This window comes from Microcaecilia unicolor, chromosome 1 (assembly GCF_901765095.1).
Source record: "Microcaecilia unicolor chromosome 1, aMicUni1.1, whole genome shotgun sequence".
NCBI classification, from domain to species: domain Eukaryota; kingdom Metazoa; phylum Chordata; class Amphibia; order Gymnophiona; family Siphonopidae; genus Microcaecilia; species Microcaecilia unicolor.
In genome coordinates this window covers 344,183,138-344,200,939 of record NC_044031.1, presented here as the reverse complement: position 1 = coordinate 344,200,939, position 17,802 = coordinate 344,183,138, and the positions used below count along the sequence as shown (strand labels likewise).

The following is a 17,802-nucleotide window of genomic DNA, read 5'->3' as shown; positions in this document are numbered from 1 at the left end:
CTCTCTCCCCGGGTATAGCCAGCCCTGCAATTTGGGGTGGGGGGGGGGGCGCAGGGTGGACCAGTCCACCTCTGCATGTTCCCCCCTCAAATTGCAGAGCTGGCTATACTCGAGGAGAGAGCCTGGGGGGGGGGGGGGGGGGGGGGGGGCAATGCATTACTCCAGGGGAAAAAAAAAAGATTTTAAATGCTCCCAGGTTCCAATCTAATTCATGTTTAATGTGGGATAAAATGCCATAAATAAGTAAATAGATAGAAACTCTGAATGTTGAGCACCTGATTCTCATAACATGATGTCTGTTTTAGAAGCCCTTTTTCAGGAGAAAAAAAGTCTTGCAAGGCTGCTGCTGGAAGTGTCGGCAGCCATTTTTAAATAGCTATGTGGCAGCAGGAGGGTCAGAACCAGAAAAACTCATGCGAGCTGGTTTCAGCACACCACTGGGGCCCCATATCTTTCTGACTGCAAGGGGAAGCAGCAGCTAAGATGCCCTGTGCTGGCTGGAGGAGACTGCACAGCGGGTGGGAAGAAGGAAAAGAAAAGAATTTATTGTGGCGCTGTTGGCATAGTACAACCAGCATAGCATGTCTGCTAGAGCACTCCAGTTGAAAACCTCTTCTCTGGATTTCTTTTGCCATGAACTATTCAAAAGTCCAGTTTTATTCTGAGTTCTTGCCTGGTTCTTGTTTGTTTGTGTGTAGTTAGCTCTGGTTTTATTGTTTAGTTCCTAGTCTTGTTTCTGGTCTGCATTTCCTTGTCTTGGGTCTGTGTTTTTTATTAGTGGCTGCTTGGCCGCTTTTAGTCCTGACTCCCTCCTGTCTGTGTTTCTGTCTTAGTGGCTGCTTGGCAGCTTTTAGTCCTAACTCTGTTGTGTGTTGCCTGTTGGTATCCAGCTCCTGCCCTGTCCTGCAAAGTCCTGCTCGCCGCCTGCACCCAGGGGCTCAACTCCTGGGGAACAGCGGTCAAGTGCAGGTGAAGCCTAGCTGTTTCCTGCTCTGCCTGTTCCAGCTTGTTTGCCTCTGCTGCAACTCCAGTCCGGGGTTGCAGTCCTGTTCTGCCCTGTCTCTGGTTTGGGGGTGGTTTGGCCTGCCACTGCCGCTCCTCGGCAGTGGTCCAAGGGCTCACAAACTGAGCTTCCGTAAGAAGCCGGACATATACATTTTTATAAGTATTATTTTTCAACCCCTTTGTGTAAAAGTGATCAGGTATCACCATAGTGCAGGGTTGTAGTGGCTTTACTGATCCAGAATTCTTTGTATGGTGATAACTTAAATTGTCCCCAAATAAGAATATTGAAAAAAATATCACATATTTGTAAAACAAACCCATATATGGTTTTTGAAAGCTTATTACACTAGGATATCTGGTTATTACTCTGGTCATTGTTAAGTAGGTCTGAGGAGATGAGAACACAGGTCCCCGTTACCTTGGTATCAACTGTCGGCCCCTCTTGGAACCCGATCTTCTTCTTAAACTGGGTCAGGAAGGAGGGCTCTGGTGGCCGGACATAGGCAACTTGATTTCTTTTAATCATTGCGCTCTAATTGGAGAGAAGGATGGGGACAAATAAAACATAGAAATTTTCCATAAACATGATCATTGCAACCATTTCCACCCCGCCATGTCCTGAAAAACATTCAGTGCCTCTCCTAAATAGTGTTGCCACATGGTAAAATTATGTATCATACCTGATAATTTTCTTTCCATTAATCATAGCTGATCAATCCATACACTGGTGGGTTGTGTCCATCTACCAGCAGGTGGAGATAGAGAGCAAACTTTTGCCTCCCTATATGTGGTCATGTGCTGCCGGAAACTCCTCAGTATGTCGATATCAAAGCTCCATCCGCAGGACTCAGCACTTAGAGAATTACACCCACAAAGGGACACTCTGCCCAGCTCACCACCGCCGAAACGGGGGAGGGGAATTAACCCAGCTCATCTCCACACAAGTGGGGGAGGGGAATCCGTCCAGCTCATCCCTGCGGAGCGGGGGAGGGACACCACCCCGCCGATGCGGGGGGATCTGGCTTATCCTGCAACCGCAACCGCGGGAGGAGCTGACTGACCCTAACACCGCCGAAGCGGGAGGGGTACAAAGCTGCCCTACAGCCGCACAAAGCGGGAGGGAGCGCCGGCAGAATTTAGGTCTCAATCCAGCCCCGTAAAACGGAGGGGAGAGGAATGCAGCAGCTCACTGTAACACAAACTCGTCTCAACTCTTGAAGAATCCAAGTGAAAAAAGAACTTGAACACGAAGTCCTCCTGAACAGGAACTGAAGACTAAACTTGAACCTGAAATGCAACCAGAATATAAACAGTACAGATATCTGGGAGGGGCTATGGATTGATCAGCTATGATTAATGGAAAGAAAATTATCAGATATGATACATAATTTTACCTTCCATATCATCAAGCTGATCAATCCATAGACTGGTGGGATGTACCGAAGCAGTACTCACCCAGGGCGGGACATAGAAATCCCTGACCGCAACACTGAAGCTCCAAACCGGGCCTCCGCCCGAGCAGCCACAGTCAAGCGGTAATGCCTGGAGAAGGTATGGGCCGATGCCCAAGTTGCCGCCTTGCAAATCTCTTCCAAGGAGACGGACCCGGCCTCTGCCATCGAGGCCGCCTGAGCTCTAGTGGAGTGAGCCTTCAGCTGGATAGGCGGCACCTTCCCCGCGGTCACATAAGCCGCTGCAATGGCTTCCTTGACCCATCTTGCCACTGTAGGCTTAGCAGCCTGCAGACCCTTACGAGGACCTGCAAACAGAACAAACAGATGATCCGATTTCCGGAAATCATTGGTCACTTCCAAGTATCTGATGATGACTCGTCTCACATCCAGAAATTTGAGAGCAGAGTATTCCTCCGGGTAGTCCTCCCTACGAAAGGAAGGGAGACAGAGCTGCTGATTCACATGGAAGCGAGAAACAATCTTGGGCAGGAAGGAAGGCACTGTGCGAATAGTCACTCCTGCCTCAGTGAACTGCAGAAAAGGCTCTCGACATGAGAGTGCCTGGAGCTCGGAAACTCTTCTGGCTGAAGTGATAGCCACCAAAAAGACTGCTTTCAACATCAGGTCTTTCAGAGATGCCCTCGACAAGGGTTCAAAAGGCGGCTTCTGCAAGGCTCTTAGCACCAGATTGAGATTCCACGCAGGCACCACTGAGCGCAGAGGAGGGCGCATGTGATTAACTCCCTTGAGAAAACGTACCACATCTGGCTGCGAAGCCAGGGAAGCACCCTTCAGGCGGCCCCTGAAGCAAGCCAGAGCCGCCACCTGGACTTTAAGGGAACTGAGCGACAGGCCTTTCTCCAGACCTTCTTGCAGGAACGCCAGCACTGAAGAAATTGGAGCAGTGAAGGGAGAAAGTGAGCCTGCTTCACACCACGCTGCAAAGGTACGCCAAACCCTGGCGTAAGCAGTAGAAGTAGAGTGCTTCCTCGCTCTCAGCATAGTGGCGATGACCTTGTCTGAGAAGCCCTTCTTCCTCAGACGCTGCCGCTCAATAGCCAGGCCGTAAGACCAAAGGGGGAGGGATCCTCCATCACCACGGGACCCTGATGCAACAGGCCCTGCTGCACTGGCAGCCGCAGAGGGTCGTCCACTGAGAGCCTGATCAAGTCCACATACCAGGGACGTCTGGGCCAGTCCGGACCCACCAGGATTATCCGGCCCGGATGCTTTGCCACCCGGTCTAGTACCCTGCCCAACATGAGCCAGGGCGGGAACACAGAGAAGCTCTTGTGTCGGCCACTGTTGGAGAAGAGCATCTACTCCCAGAGATCGAGGGTCCCGTCCTCTGCTGAAAAAGCGCGGCACTTGACAATTGGCCGATGACGCCATCAGATCTAGGCTCGGCTGGCCCCAGCGCTTCGTGATGTCCAAGAACGCCTGAGCCGATAACTGCCACTCTCCGGGATCCAAGGTATGGCGACTGAGAAAGTCCGCCTTGACATTCATGACTCCGGCAATGTGGGCCGCTGACAGCTGTTCCAGGTTCGCTTCCGCCCACTGGCATAGATTCATGGCTTCCTTGGCTAGAGGGGCGCTCTTGGTACCTCCCTGGCGGTTGACATAGGCCACAGCCGTGGCATTGTCCGACAGGACCCGTACTGGCTTCAACGCCAGTACCGGGAGGAACTCCACAAGCGCCAACCGAATGGCTCTGAGTTCCAGGAGGTTGATAGACCACTTTGCCTCTGCAGCAGACCAGAGCCCCTGCGCTGTCCTTCCCATGCAGTGGGCTCCCCAGCCCGTCAAAGAGGCATCCGTCGTGACGACAATCCACTCCGGGGTCACAAGAGGCATTCCTGCAGACAACTTGTCTGTCTTCAGCCACCAGCTCAGCGCCTTGCGCACTGCTGGGTCCAAGGGAAGGCGCACAGCATAATCCTCCGACACCGGAGTCCAGCGCTGCAGCAGAGAGTGTTGAAGTGGTCTCATATGAGCCCTGGCCCAGGGCACTACATCCATCGTGGCCGTCATAGAGCCTAACAGCTGCACATAGTCCCAAGCCCGAAGCGGAGAGGCTACTAGGAACTGGTCCACCTGAGCCTGAAGTTTGACAATCCGATTGTCCGGCAGGAACACTCTGCCTTCTTGGGTGTCGCATCGAACTCCCAGATACTCCAGGACTGAGTCGGGCGCAGCTGGCTTTTCTCCCAGTTGATGATCCACCCCAGGGAGCTCAAAAGAGGAATCACCCGGTCCACAGCTTTGCCGCACTCTGCATAAGAGGGGGCTCGGATCAACCAGTCGTCCAGATAAGGATGGACTTGTACTCCTTCCTTTCGCAGGAAGGCCGCGATGACCACCATTACTTTGGAGAAGGTCCGCGGAGCAGTAGCCAACCCGAACGGGAGGGCTCTGAACTGGAAGTGTCGGCCCAGGACTGCAAAACGCAGAAAGCGTTGATGAGGAGGCCAGATGGGAATATGCAAGTACGCTTCCTTGATGTCCAAGGATGCCAGGAACTCCCCTGCCTTCACTGCCGCTATAACAGAGCGGAGAGTCTCCATGCGAAAGTGCCGAACTTTCAAGGCCCAATTGACCCCTTTGAGGTCGAGGATAGGCCGTACAGAACCTCCTTTCTTTGGTACCACAAAGTAAATGGAGTAACGTCCCTTGCCAAGCTGATTTTCTGGCACCGGAACAACCGCACCCAGGCGGATCAGATTGTCCAAGGTCTGCTGCACTGCCACAGCTTTGACCGGAGACTTGCAGGGAGAGAGTACAAACCCATCTCTTAAGGGTCGGCAGAACTCTAGCTTGTAGCCGTCTCTGATGACTTCCAGCACCCAAGCGTCTGAAGTTACTCTGGTCCACTCGCCCAGAAACGAGGACAGGTGTCCTCCAATCTGCACTGGGCCATGGACCAGGACCTCGTCATTGGGTACGAGACCCTGGGGGAGGACCGGAGGGCGCACCTCCGGGACGGCGGTCTCTTTGAAAGGAATGCTGCTTGGGGGAGAAATTCCTCTTGAAGGAAGAGGGGGCAGAGGAGCCCGACTTGCCCGGGCGGTACCGACGGGCTTCCTGAAACCGTCCTCTGGAGATACCGGGGTGAGCACTGGCCCGAGCCCTGACCTCTGGTAACCTCTTGCCCTTAGACGTGCCGAGATCGGTCACAATCTTGTCCAGCTCGACCCCAAAGAGCAGCTTGCCTTTAAAAGGCAACTTAGCCAGGCGGGACTTAGAGGCGTGGTCAGCAGACCAATGTTTCAGCCAAAGCCAGCGCCGCGCAGAGACTGTCTGAGCCATACCTTTAGCCGAGGCTCTCAAGACATCATACAGTAAGTCTGCCAAATAAGCGAAGCCCGATTCCAGGGCCGGCCAATCATCCCTCAAGGAAGGATCAGAGGGGGAAGCCCGCTGCACAATCGTCAGGCACACCCTGGCCACACAGGAGCCGCAAACCGAGGCCTGTAAACTTAAGGCAGCCGCCTCGAAGGACGACCTTAAGGCCGCCTCCAATCTTCTGTCTTGGGCGTCCTTTAGGGCCGTGCCACCTTCCACCGGCAACGCCGTTTTCTTAGTCACCGCAGTGATTAAAGAATCCACGGTAGGCCAAAGAAAGGCTTCCCGTTCACTTTCAGGCAAAGGATAGAGGCGGGACATAGCCCTAGCCACTTTAAGGCTCGCTTCCGGGACATCCCATTGAGCCGAAATTAAGGTGTGCATGGCATCATGCACGTGGAAGGTTCTAGGCGGGCGCTTCGTCCCCAGCATAATGGCGGAGCCAACAGAGGCTGAGGGAGACACGTCCTCTGGAGAGGAAATCTTCAAAGTGCTCATGGCCTGCAGTAACAGGTTGGGCAAATCCTCTGAGTGAAAAATCCGCGCTGCAGAGGGGTCATCCGCTCCATCCGAGCGGGAATCCGTCTCCTCCAAGAAATCCGCAAAGGACCGTTGGGAGAACTCAGATACGCTGCCCTCATCTACATCAGAGGAGACAAAATCCTCTAAGGCCTGGGAATCCACCCGAGGGCGTTTACTTCCGGGGGCCTCAACCCCTTTATCGGACAAGGAAGAAGGGGCAGCGTTCTGCATAAGGAAGGCCTGATGCAGCAGCAAAATAAACTCGGGGGAGAAACCCCCCAGACTGTGCACTTCAGCCGCCTGGGCCACAGCCCTAGACGCACCCTCAACCGGCGCTCGCAAGAGCGGGGGAGAAACATGCTGCGCATCCAAGATGGCGTCCGGCGCGACACTCCGCGAAGGAGCCGCGCGGGAAGAACGGCGCTTAACTTTAGCCGCTTTTTTTGCCGTCGCCCAAATCAAGGGCGTCCATGGCATTAACGTCTCCCAGCTCAAGGGCGGCCCAAGAAGAAGCCGTCCGAGCAGCGTGGCCGGCCAAGATGGCGGAGGCGAGCAGCGGGGGATGGGCGTTTATGGCGGGAAAAACCGCCGCACCGGAGGAAGACCCGGGACACTGACCGGCCTCCGAACTGACATCCAACAAGGGCGAGTCAGACTTTAAGACCCCCGCATCCCCACTAGAAGCGCACGCGCGGTCCGGGGAGCGATTCTTCGCGCCCTCGCCCTCCGACGCCATAGGCCACGTGGAGATCGATCGGGGAACCCCCTGCCCGCTATAAAAAGGTAAAAATTACCTGCTTCTCGCTCCGAGCTGTAACGACCTGGTGTCCCAGTGAGTAGCTGCAATAAACGTTTAAATAAACGTCTAAATAAACGCCCTTAAGGACGTCCAAAATTTTTTTTTTTTTTAAACGGAGCCAGCGGGAGGGGGGAGAAAAGGAGTGACCTGGCACCACCAGGTTTGCACTTGCTCAAGAAGAGCCCTCAACCCCAGGTACTCAACAAAACCTAAAAATTAGGCTTGGAGACCTAGCCAGAGCTGCTGCTGTGTGTGACCACCACCTGCTGAGATAGAGAACATACTGAGGAGTTTCCGGCAGCACATGACCACATATAGGGAGGCAAAAGTTTGCTCTCTATCTCCACCTGCTGGTAGATGGACACAACCCACCAGTCTATGGATTGATCAGCTTGATGATATGGAACTGAAATACAAAACAATTGTACGGGAACCTTACAATTACTACATTTTACAAAAGAAAAAAAATTGCATGCTGCTAAAACATAAAAATTTGCATTGCAATCATATAGCGCAGCCCCTTTGCTTATATAGTTACACTGGCTCCCAATCAAAGCCAGAACAACATGCAACCTTTAATTTATCTCTCCCTTCACAATGCTCTCCCTGGTTCAAGAGATTAGCTAACCCTCCATTATCCCAGTTGCAAAAATCTGATCTAGAATTCAATCTACATGTCAGGATTCCTTTACCTCTGTACCAAATAGTGGAATTCCCTCCCGAAATTCATCAGTTTTTTCTGGAAACACCTTAAAGCCTCTGGGGCCCTTTTACAAAGTGGCAGTAAGCCCAACGCGGGCTTACAGCATGCTAATCTATAACTACCGCCGGCCCAAAGCAGGTGCCAGCGGTAGTTCCAGCCCCAGCACGCGTCATCTGAAGCGCTAGGGACACTGCTGGCTATTTTCTAGCATGGTGCTAACCCAGAAGTAATCGGGTGGCGCTAAGCACTACTCAGTTACCACCAGGTTAGAGCAGAAACCCTTACTGCCACCTCAATGGGTGGTGGTTAAATGTTCCCCTTCGCATGGCCACAGGGTAAGAGCAATCTTACTGCATGGCCATGACTATTTTCAGGTATTTTTACCTGCTGCAGTAAAAAAGGCCACAGAGAGCAGCAAAAAATAGCCCCCAAAGCTAGCGCAGGGCCCTTTTTACTGCAGCTTAGTAAAAGGACCCCTCTCTGTTTAAGCAATTTAAGAATTACTTGCCCCGTAATGCGACTTAAAAATCCCTGACACAGCCTGACAAAATTTGCTGCGGTGATATTTAAGTTGACAGAGGTCACATACTAAAAAACATGTTGACAATAGCTTGCCTACACATGAATGTACGCCTACTTGGCTAGATTTCTATAATTTTGTGAATACGTGTCTATATGTCATTTTGCTGCTGTGACTGTTGTTCTTTTTTCCTGGTGCGTTTGTAACATCCACTGACTGAAAAGGATTCAATATGATTATATGATTCCTGATGCAGGTGTTCTAATGCCAAAACACGTCTCCATGTCGTGTCTTCTGTTACTCCAACAAATATTGAATCTTTACACAAATGGAGGATAAAAATCTTTATTCAAAGCACATTTGCAAGCCTCCTTTTGGATTTTATTGGAAGATCAATTGTCCATCCCTACTCTTTCTTCTGGTCTCGTTCTATACGTAGGGTTGTTCTGCCCCCTTATTTTGGTGGGTAATATTGCCTTTTACCACACCTTGATAACTTCCTCTCTTATAGGTAAATACATACATAGTAACATAGTAAGTGATGGAAGAAAAAGACCTGTACGGTCCATCCAGTCTGCCCAACTATCATATATAAATGATCTTTATTCCAGTATGAACTTCAGAAGCATATACAGGTTTAAGAAAAATGTATTCTGGACAGGCCTTCCAGGTACTTGTGTATTCCATGTTTTACAGTAGCAAAGCATGAATTGTCATGCAGAACCCATGGCTAACCATTCTTTTTAAGTTGTGTTTTAGGGGGAAAATACACTTATCTTTCTGAAGTTCAAAACCACCTCCCTTGGGGCAAACTTTAATTTTGAATGCCGTTCCCTCTCTTGCATGTACAGGTTTACATATATCTATATAGATACAGATAGCTATACACACACAAACACATAAAAGGCAGGACATACATGTGTTTAGTAAAATAACCACATACATGTTTACATGTTACCATCTATATGTATGTTTGTATTGTGCCACAACTTTTTTTTTTTTTAATGTGTACATTTGTAAAATGGCCATTATTGTTGTGCATGGCACCATTTCTATGTACATGTTCAGTGACACAATGGGGGTAATATTCAGGCCATGGCATTAAGGGACATATAAGCTGCTTCCAGCCATGGGCTGACCCAACCCAGGATATTCAATCCTGGGGCATCCGCAGCACCCGACAGTGAATATTCAGGGGCATCTCCACTGCCCCGAAGTTAACCGAGCAGTGGCCGATATTCAGACTGGTGCCCAGTTAACTAGGCGCATAAAGTTAGGACATCTGTTTTGCTATTCTAACTTTATGAGCTATGGCCTAAATATTGCTGCTAACCAGTTATGTTGCTAACTCCTCCCCCATCTCACCCCTAGCCTAGCTGGTTAGAGGAGGGCCAGTTAGTGGTGACAGTCAATGACTCTACCCAGTTAAATACTGCTGAATTTCAGTGGCCGGCTAGCTCAGCAGGGTTTAACTGGGCAAAAGCCTCTCCTGCCCAGTAACCCTTTTGAATATTGACCTCAATGTGTATTTCAGATAAGACAAGGTATTCAAGGAGTCTGCTATAAAATACTAGCCTAGCATGATCCTCCGGATTCTATATAGTGCAACTAAAGTTGCGTATGCAAATATAGTCGTATTCGCACCCAACTTAGTTAAGCCAATCAGCGCTAATTGCCACTTAAGCAATTATTGATACTAATTGGAATTAGAATTACACACACAACTGTCTAAGCATATTCTGTAACATGATGCACCTAAATTCTAAGTTGCATAGATGAAAATGGGGTGTGGTTGTGGGCGTTTCTAAAATCTATGTGCATTACAGAATACACCCAATCCGTGCATAATTTAGGTGTCAGCATTTACACCAAGTTTTACTTGGCATAACTGGGGAGAGGTCACGTGATGCATTGAGAGGAACAGACGTCTGTTGGTTCCTCTCCGAGGCAACCCCGAACCTAAGCGCCCGAAATCACCTTGAAATAAACAACGGAGTGCCCAGTCCGAGAAGGAACAGCGAGTCTAGTGTATGGACCCCTTCGTTATCAGGGGAAACGCCGAGATGCCTGGAAAAAAGAAAATGACAAACCGCATGCAGCAGGCGAACCCAAGATGGCGCGTAGCCCAGGACCGGGACAATCATCACAACCGCCATGCAGCTTCAGCAAATCACGGAGGCGGTAAAAGGGGCTATGGAACCCCAATTAAAACAATTATCAGACCAAATTGCGGGGCTTGAGGAGCGACTGACAGACACAGTTCGTCGCACCGGCGAATTGGAGAAACGGATGTCCGATAGCGAGGATAGAGCGGCGGAGAGACAGATGACAATGAAGGCGCTGCAAAAACAAGTTCGCCTGCAGGACTACAAAATCGATGACCTGGAAAACAGGTCATGGAGATCGAACATCCACATCGTTGGGATCCCAGAGACAATCACCGACTCGGTGCTGCCTACCATCCTGGAATGATGGCTGAAAACGGAGTTCGCCCTCTCAGACAGCATGGGCCCACTATGTTTGGAGAGGGCCCACAGGATGGGCCGCAAACAAGAAGGAATGTTGTGGCCACGAGTGGTCATAGCGAAAATTCATAATTTTATTCATAAAGTGGAGATCATGAGAGGAGCCAGGCAGAAACGAGAAACGTTGCAGTATGAGGGATCCCTGGTAAAGGTCTTTCAGGACTACTCCACTGCACTCCAGGAAAAGAGGAAGCAGTTTACTCCTTTATGTAAAGAGCTCTTTGAGACTAACAATAGATTTATGCTTATTTATCCTGCACTACTAAAAATACAGCACAAAGGAGCCTGGAAAACATTTGATACACCTGAAGCAGAAAAGAAGTTCATGGCACTACGGAGAGGAACACGAAAGACCAAACCTGAAAACCAAGATGGTTGCAGAGCAGTGAGAGGTACAAGCTTTCAAAGGCACAGTGGGACAGTGCTATGTCAGGGCTGGGACTGCAACTTAGAAATGACTTTAAACTCTTAGTTATATTGACGTTATGAAAGAATGTTTAAAATATTTAAGAGATGTTAAAACTGTTTTCAATAGGGCAAGAACTGAATGGCTTAACAGAGGAATGGTAGAAGGGAAAGGAGATATTAAATAATGTAAACTTGGTTGGAACGAAGGGAACATAAGGGTCAGGTCATACAATCATACATGGAAAGGTCGGGCCGGGGGAAGGGGTTGCCATCATCACACAAGACTTCTTCTTTTCAAATAGGGAAGAGATGGGGATATATGGGGAGTTACAAGGGGAAGCAGAAGAAGGGAGGGAGGAAGGAAGTGGGTGGAAGGGGGGGCACACAGAGGGTAGGGGAGAGGGGTTTAGATGGCATAAAGTATGGTACAAGGTTGATGAAGTTGAATAAAATATTTGACAATAGTAGGATCAATTATAGGAAAAGGTGGCCACCGCTAACGGGGCAGGAGGAATATAGAGAGACTATCAGGCGGGGCTGGGCGCCTGATGGTCTGGAATACAAAATTACACAGGATAGGAATAGGCCCATAGGGGATCATGGGTAAGGGAACCCGGATTATCACCTGGAATGTGGGAGGAATTACATCTCCAATAAAAAGGGCAAAAATACTGGCATCATTAAAACGGCACAAAGCTGATATCGCGTGTCTCCAGGAAACACGGTTAACCACAGAAGATCATAAGAAACTACAAAGGAGTTGGGTGGGGGAAGTACACGCAGCAACACAGGAAGGCAGAAAAGGAGGAGTGGCAATCTTGCTTAGAAAAGGGTTACTGGCAAAGTCCGAGCTGATCAGTGCAGACCCCCTAGATCGGTATGTGCTCATACATTTGTGGTTACAAAATAGGGAAATCTTGTTATTAGCGCTATATGCACCGAATACTTATGATAAAGACTTTTTCAAACAAATAATTCAAAAATGTATGCCGCACCAAACCTTAAAATTACTAATAATGGGAGATTTTAATCTGGTAGGAGACCCACAGATGGACTGCTCATCTCCAAGGGGGGCACACCGTGGGGGTCCCAGATCCAGAGCCCTTTCGGATTTTAAACACCAATTAAATCTCGTGGATGCCTGGAGGGCTCTGCATCCGGAGGAGCGTGACTACACGCATCTCTCAAGGGCACACGGCACATACTACTCAAGAATAGATTATATACTAGTAGATCAGGGATTATTTCCATGGGTGCTGGAAGCTAGTATAGGCCTGGAAGAAATTTCCGACCACGCGATGGTTTAGATAGATCTGGAGGCACCACCGGGGCGAGGGGATGGAGATTTCCGACGTACTTGTATAAGCAGAAGGAGTTCGTTAAATATCTTCATCAGAAATGGGAGGAATTTGATACCTTTAAATCAGCAACATTCCGAAAACCCGATATTATATTGGTCCACAGCAAAAGTAGTGCTTCGGGGAGAGGTTATTGCATATGTGAGCACCCGAAATAAGAAGATTGCTATGGCCATAGTACAGCTAGAGAAGGAGTTAAGCATAGCCAAAAAACGCTTGGTCAGGGCCCCTACTAGAAGTAATAAGGAGACACATCATGCAGCACAGGTAGCCCTCAACACACTGTTGCACGAGAGGGCTACAAGAACCTTACACTATCAAAAATATAAATTTCAAAAATATGGAGACAGGGTAGGCCCACTGCTGGCTCGTATAACTAAAACATGGGGACCCTCTTGAGTTATCACTACCATAAGGGATCAACAAGGAAAAGCTCAAAATAACTCAGAAAAAATAGCAGAGATATTGAAAACGCATTTTTCTAAGTTATACACGTCCCCAGGCCAGACAGACCAACAAGAACTAGAAGAACAGCGTTGACAGCGTAGGGACTACCACAAGTGGGGCAACAGGGGATAACCCAATTGAATGAACCTATATCCGGGAAGAAACTACAAAAGGTTTTAAAAACGTTAAAACACTTTAAAGCACCTGGGCCTGACAGACTTACTGGGGAGTTTTATAAACTATTACAGATGCAGTTCATAAGGCCCTTAACAGCTTACTATGACCAAGTGGTGGCTCAAGGTGCATTCCCAGATTACGCCAATGAGGCACAAATAATCTTGTTCTTGAAACCCGGGAAATCAGCAGATAAGGCAGATTCATACAGGCCAATCTCCCTGCTGAACATTGAAGTAAAGATATTGGCAAGAATACTGGCAGACAGAGTTGCCCGTATTTTACCTGAGTTGATCGGCCAGGAACCGGTGGGATTTGTTCAAAACAGACAAATAGTTAAAAACATGCGAAAATTGTTACTAGCCATGGCACACTGCCAATAGCGGGAAACACCAGCTTTGGCGGTTAACCTCGACGACGAAAATGCTTTTGATAAAGTAAACTGGCAATATATATTCGGGGTGTTGGGTCACATGGGATTTCGAGGCTGGTTCCTGCAGGCGATTCAGACACTGTATGCAGATCCCAAAGCATTAATAAGCATCAATGGAGTGAAAACAGAAGTGTTCCCAGTGAGTAGAGGTACCAGACAGGGGTGCCCCCTCTCTCCATTACTATTTATACTAACAATAGAGCCTATTATCCAGACTATCCAGAGGGGAAGAGAGGTGGAGGGGGTAGAAGTGGGTGGAGAGCTGGTAAAAGTGTTGGCGTTCGCGGACGACCTTCTGGTGGTAATGCAAAATCCTAGAGACTCCCTACCGAATCTGCTTTCCATCATAGAGGGTTTTGGGGTACTATCGGGTTTCACCCTTAATGTTCAGAAAACACAGGTACTCAACATAGTGGGGGAAGACAATGCTTCTTGGAAAAATCAATTCCCCTTATCATGGGTGGGGGACTCTTTTAGGTATTTAGGAGTCCGGATCCCAAAAGATCTTTCCAGGCTGTATGAAGTCAATGTTACAAAATTAATGACTGACACAAGTGCAGCATTGCGCACCTGGTCCACATACCCATTATCACTACTAGGCCGGATAGCGCTATTTAATATGATCATTATCCCCAGATGGTTATATATTTTCCAGGTCTTACCATTATACTTAAAAAGTAAAGATGAAAAACAGTTGAATCGAGTCACGCAAATATTTTTGTGGAAGGGCAAGAAACCAAGAGCTCCTTTAACAATATTGCAGATCCCGGCAGAATATGGGAGTCTGGGCACATTATGGTAGCAGGAGGGATGAGGCATATAACAGATTGGTATAGAGATACACAACATTACACAGCAACAACCATGGAGTTACAATTGACTGGGGAGACTCATTTTAGCCATATATTGCATTCAGGAACCAGTGTTATCCCAGAGGTTCTTGAATTGACAGGGATTATACCCACCGCGCGAGCGGTGTGGTGCTGGGTGTGCAGGTTGCATCAGTTCAAACACACAGTCACACCATTTCTGGCGCTCTGTGGGAACCCCTCCTTCCCGCCGGGAAACCTGTACCCTAGATTTGCAGTGTGGAAGACTAAAGGGATCACTTACCTGTATCATGTACTGACTGTAGAAGGGAAGCTTAAAACATTCCCCGCTTTGCAGAAGGAATTCTCCCTGCCGGATACTGTTATATTTCATTATTATCAACTGCGGCACTATGTGAACAGTTTGGAATGGGAAGATCTAATGGAGGATGTCCAAGAAGAATTAGCAGATGCCTTTTCACTCCCCACACAACAGAAGGTGCCGCTATCCTTCCACCACAGGCACATCAGAGATACAGCACCAGAATTACAATATAATGCTATAGCTCAAGCATGGAATATGGACTTGGGACTATCTCTACCTGAAGAATTATACAGAACGCACATTTTGTCAATAAGAAGGACTATGTGGGCACAGTCACACAGAGTTACAATATAAATTTGCTCTACGCTGGTATATCCTGCCCAGAAGAGCTTTTCACATGGGAATATCACCAGATGGCGCCTGCCCTAAGTGCGGGGGGGGGAAGGTGCAACTTTAGGGCACATGTTTTGGAACTGCCCACATATTAAACGTTTTTGGACACAAGTTACACAGCAAGTGAGCAGATGGTGGACGACAAGTTGGCAATTGGATGCCAAACTGTTGTTCGGCCAACCGGCTTTGGGAAAACAAACACCAAAAGGTCTGCAAGACTTTGCAGTGCGGACCACTGTCATGGCAAAAAAGGTTATCCTTATAAATTGGTTGTCTGCAACAGAACCAAGTGTCCAGCAATGGCACACACAAATGATAACATTGTTGCGCCTGGAGAGAGTTGGAGTGGGAGACATTTCATCACCAGCAGAAAAAATATTTAAAACACGATGGGCTCCGTTTTGGATGACCTTGCCCCCGGCGGCAAGAGGCCGCCTGTTGAACATTTGAACTTCTATTGATCTCTACATTGATATTCAAGTCTGTAGCAACCTTGAACTGTAAAACAATAGGGGGAGGGGATACAAAGGGGATTGTAGGGTTGTAACACCAACAGGATTACAGGGGATGGGAGAGCAGGGGAGGGGAGAAAAAGGGGGAAAAATTTTATGATGTTCTAGTTGAGTGAGTTCTGTTTATGTATACTTAAGTGATATCAAAATTGTGGATAAAACAGAAATGTTATGATTGTTTGGACAGTTGAACATTAATAAAAATGACTGAACCATAACTTTTAAAAAGAAGACTATGATAAAATGAGAAGAACGGTGGACAAAAATTTTTTTTACATAAGACGTGGATGCTGTTCAAAAATACTATCCTGGAAGCCCAGGCCAAATATATTCAGCGTATTAAAAAAGGAAGGAGGAAGACCAAACAAAAGCCGGCATGGTTAAAAAGTGAGATGAAGGAAGCTATTAGAGCGAAAAGAAAATCCTTCAGAAAATGGAAGAAGGAACCGACTAAAAATAATAAGAAACAGTATAAGGAATGTCGTCAAATGCAAAGCACTGATAAGGAAGGCAAAGAGGGACTTTGAAAAAAAGATTGTGCTGGAAGCAAAAACACAACGTCAAAATTTTTTTAGGTATCTTAAAAGCAGGAAGCCAGCAAAAGAATCAGTTGGACTGCTAGATGACCGAGGGGTAAAAGGGGCAATCAAGGAAGACAAAGCCAAAGTGGAGAGATTAAATGAATTCTTTGCTTCAGTCTTCACCAAGGAAGATTTGGAAGAGATACCAGTGCCAGAAATGGTATTCAAAGCTGATGAGTCGGAGAAACTGAATGAAATGTCTATAAACCTGGAGGATGTAATGGGGCAATTTGACAAACTGAAGAGTGGCAAATCTTCTGGATCAGATGGTATCCATCTCAAAGTAGTGATAGAATTGAAAAATGAACATGCGGAACTATTGTTAGTAATTTATCTTTAAAATCGAGTGTGGAACTGTAACGATTAGAGTGCAAATACTGTTACTGAGTGAATGGACCTCTAGCAAGGCTTTTCTAAGGGGGGAGGGTTAAGGGGGGGATAGTGTCTAGTGTATGTCCTTTAATATGGGTGGATTGTATATTTGGCCATTGGAGTTCCCATAATTGAAGGAAGTCTTTGCATTCACTCACATTTGTTAGGTTAGTGTCCTCAAGGTGGAGGTTGATGTCGCCTACTATAAGAAGGTTTTGGGTTGAAACACATGTGTTTGATATGAAGTCCATAAAGAGGCTCATTTTCAAAGCACTTAGCCTCCCAAAGTTCCATAGAAACCTATGGAACTTAGCCTCCCAAAGTGCTTTGAAAATATGCCTCAAAGTGTATTTGGCATTCTTTTCAATTGCCTGGTAGTCTGTAGAATAGGATAAGGTTTAGGTGGTCCTGAAGGGTTGGGTGATTGATTCGGACTGAAGCAATTTCAAGTTGGGGTAGTATGGATTCGGCTGTTGTTGTGACGGTGAATTGGGATCTATAGATTATAGCTAATCCTCCTCCTCTTTTTCCATTCCTTGTCCAGTGGGTGATTTTTAACCTGGAGGGCATAGTTCTAGAATTATGGGGTCTTTGAGGTCGTGAATCCAGGTTTCGATTATAAAGAGAAAGTCGAGATTGTCTGTTGTGATCCAATCGGTGATTGTCGTAGTTTTGTTAACTGCAGATATGTCATTTATATAACCCATTTGTATTAGTTGATAGGGTTCAGTCTGGGTCTGGGATGTGGTGATTTTTATTAGTTATCTATCTTCTCGGTCTTTGTGTTTATTGTGTCCCTTCTTTCCTTTCTGTTGGTTTTTTCCGTAGGTGGAAGGTTGTCCATTCCATTTCTTTATCTTTTGGTTAGGTGTGTTGTGTTTGGGTTGTGTGAATGGTTTGTGTGTTGTGGGAAGAGTATTGTCTGCGATAGGGGTTGTTAGTGCGTAGTAACTTAGGTAGAGACAGTAGATGATTAGGAGTAATTTGTTAGTGTTCATGTTGATGTATGCAGTGTTCAGTCGTGTAATTCAGTGTGAAAGACCGTGGAGCATAAGCGGTGGTTAATGTCAGGTTCAGCAGAATACAGTTCTAGAAGCAGTATAGTGCTATGAGATAC

At 47.6% G+C, this 17,802-nt stretch overlaps 1 protein-coding gene across 1 annotated transcript in view; it reads right to left on the bottom strand.

Moving 5' to 3' along the window:
• The window catches only part of KIAA1143 (KIAA1143 ortholog), a 124,171-nt gene that overhangs the window by 93,660 nt on the left and 12,709 nt on the right, over positions 1 to 17,802 (bottom strand). The window contains 1 exon segment of the mRNA XM_030209310.1: positions 1,424 to 1,537. Coding sequence (XP_030065170.1) covers positions 1,424 to 1,531 — 108 coding nt within the window. The 5' untranslated portion in view covers positions 1,532 to 1,537.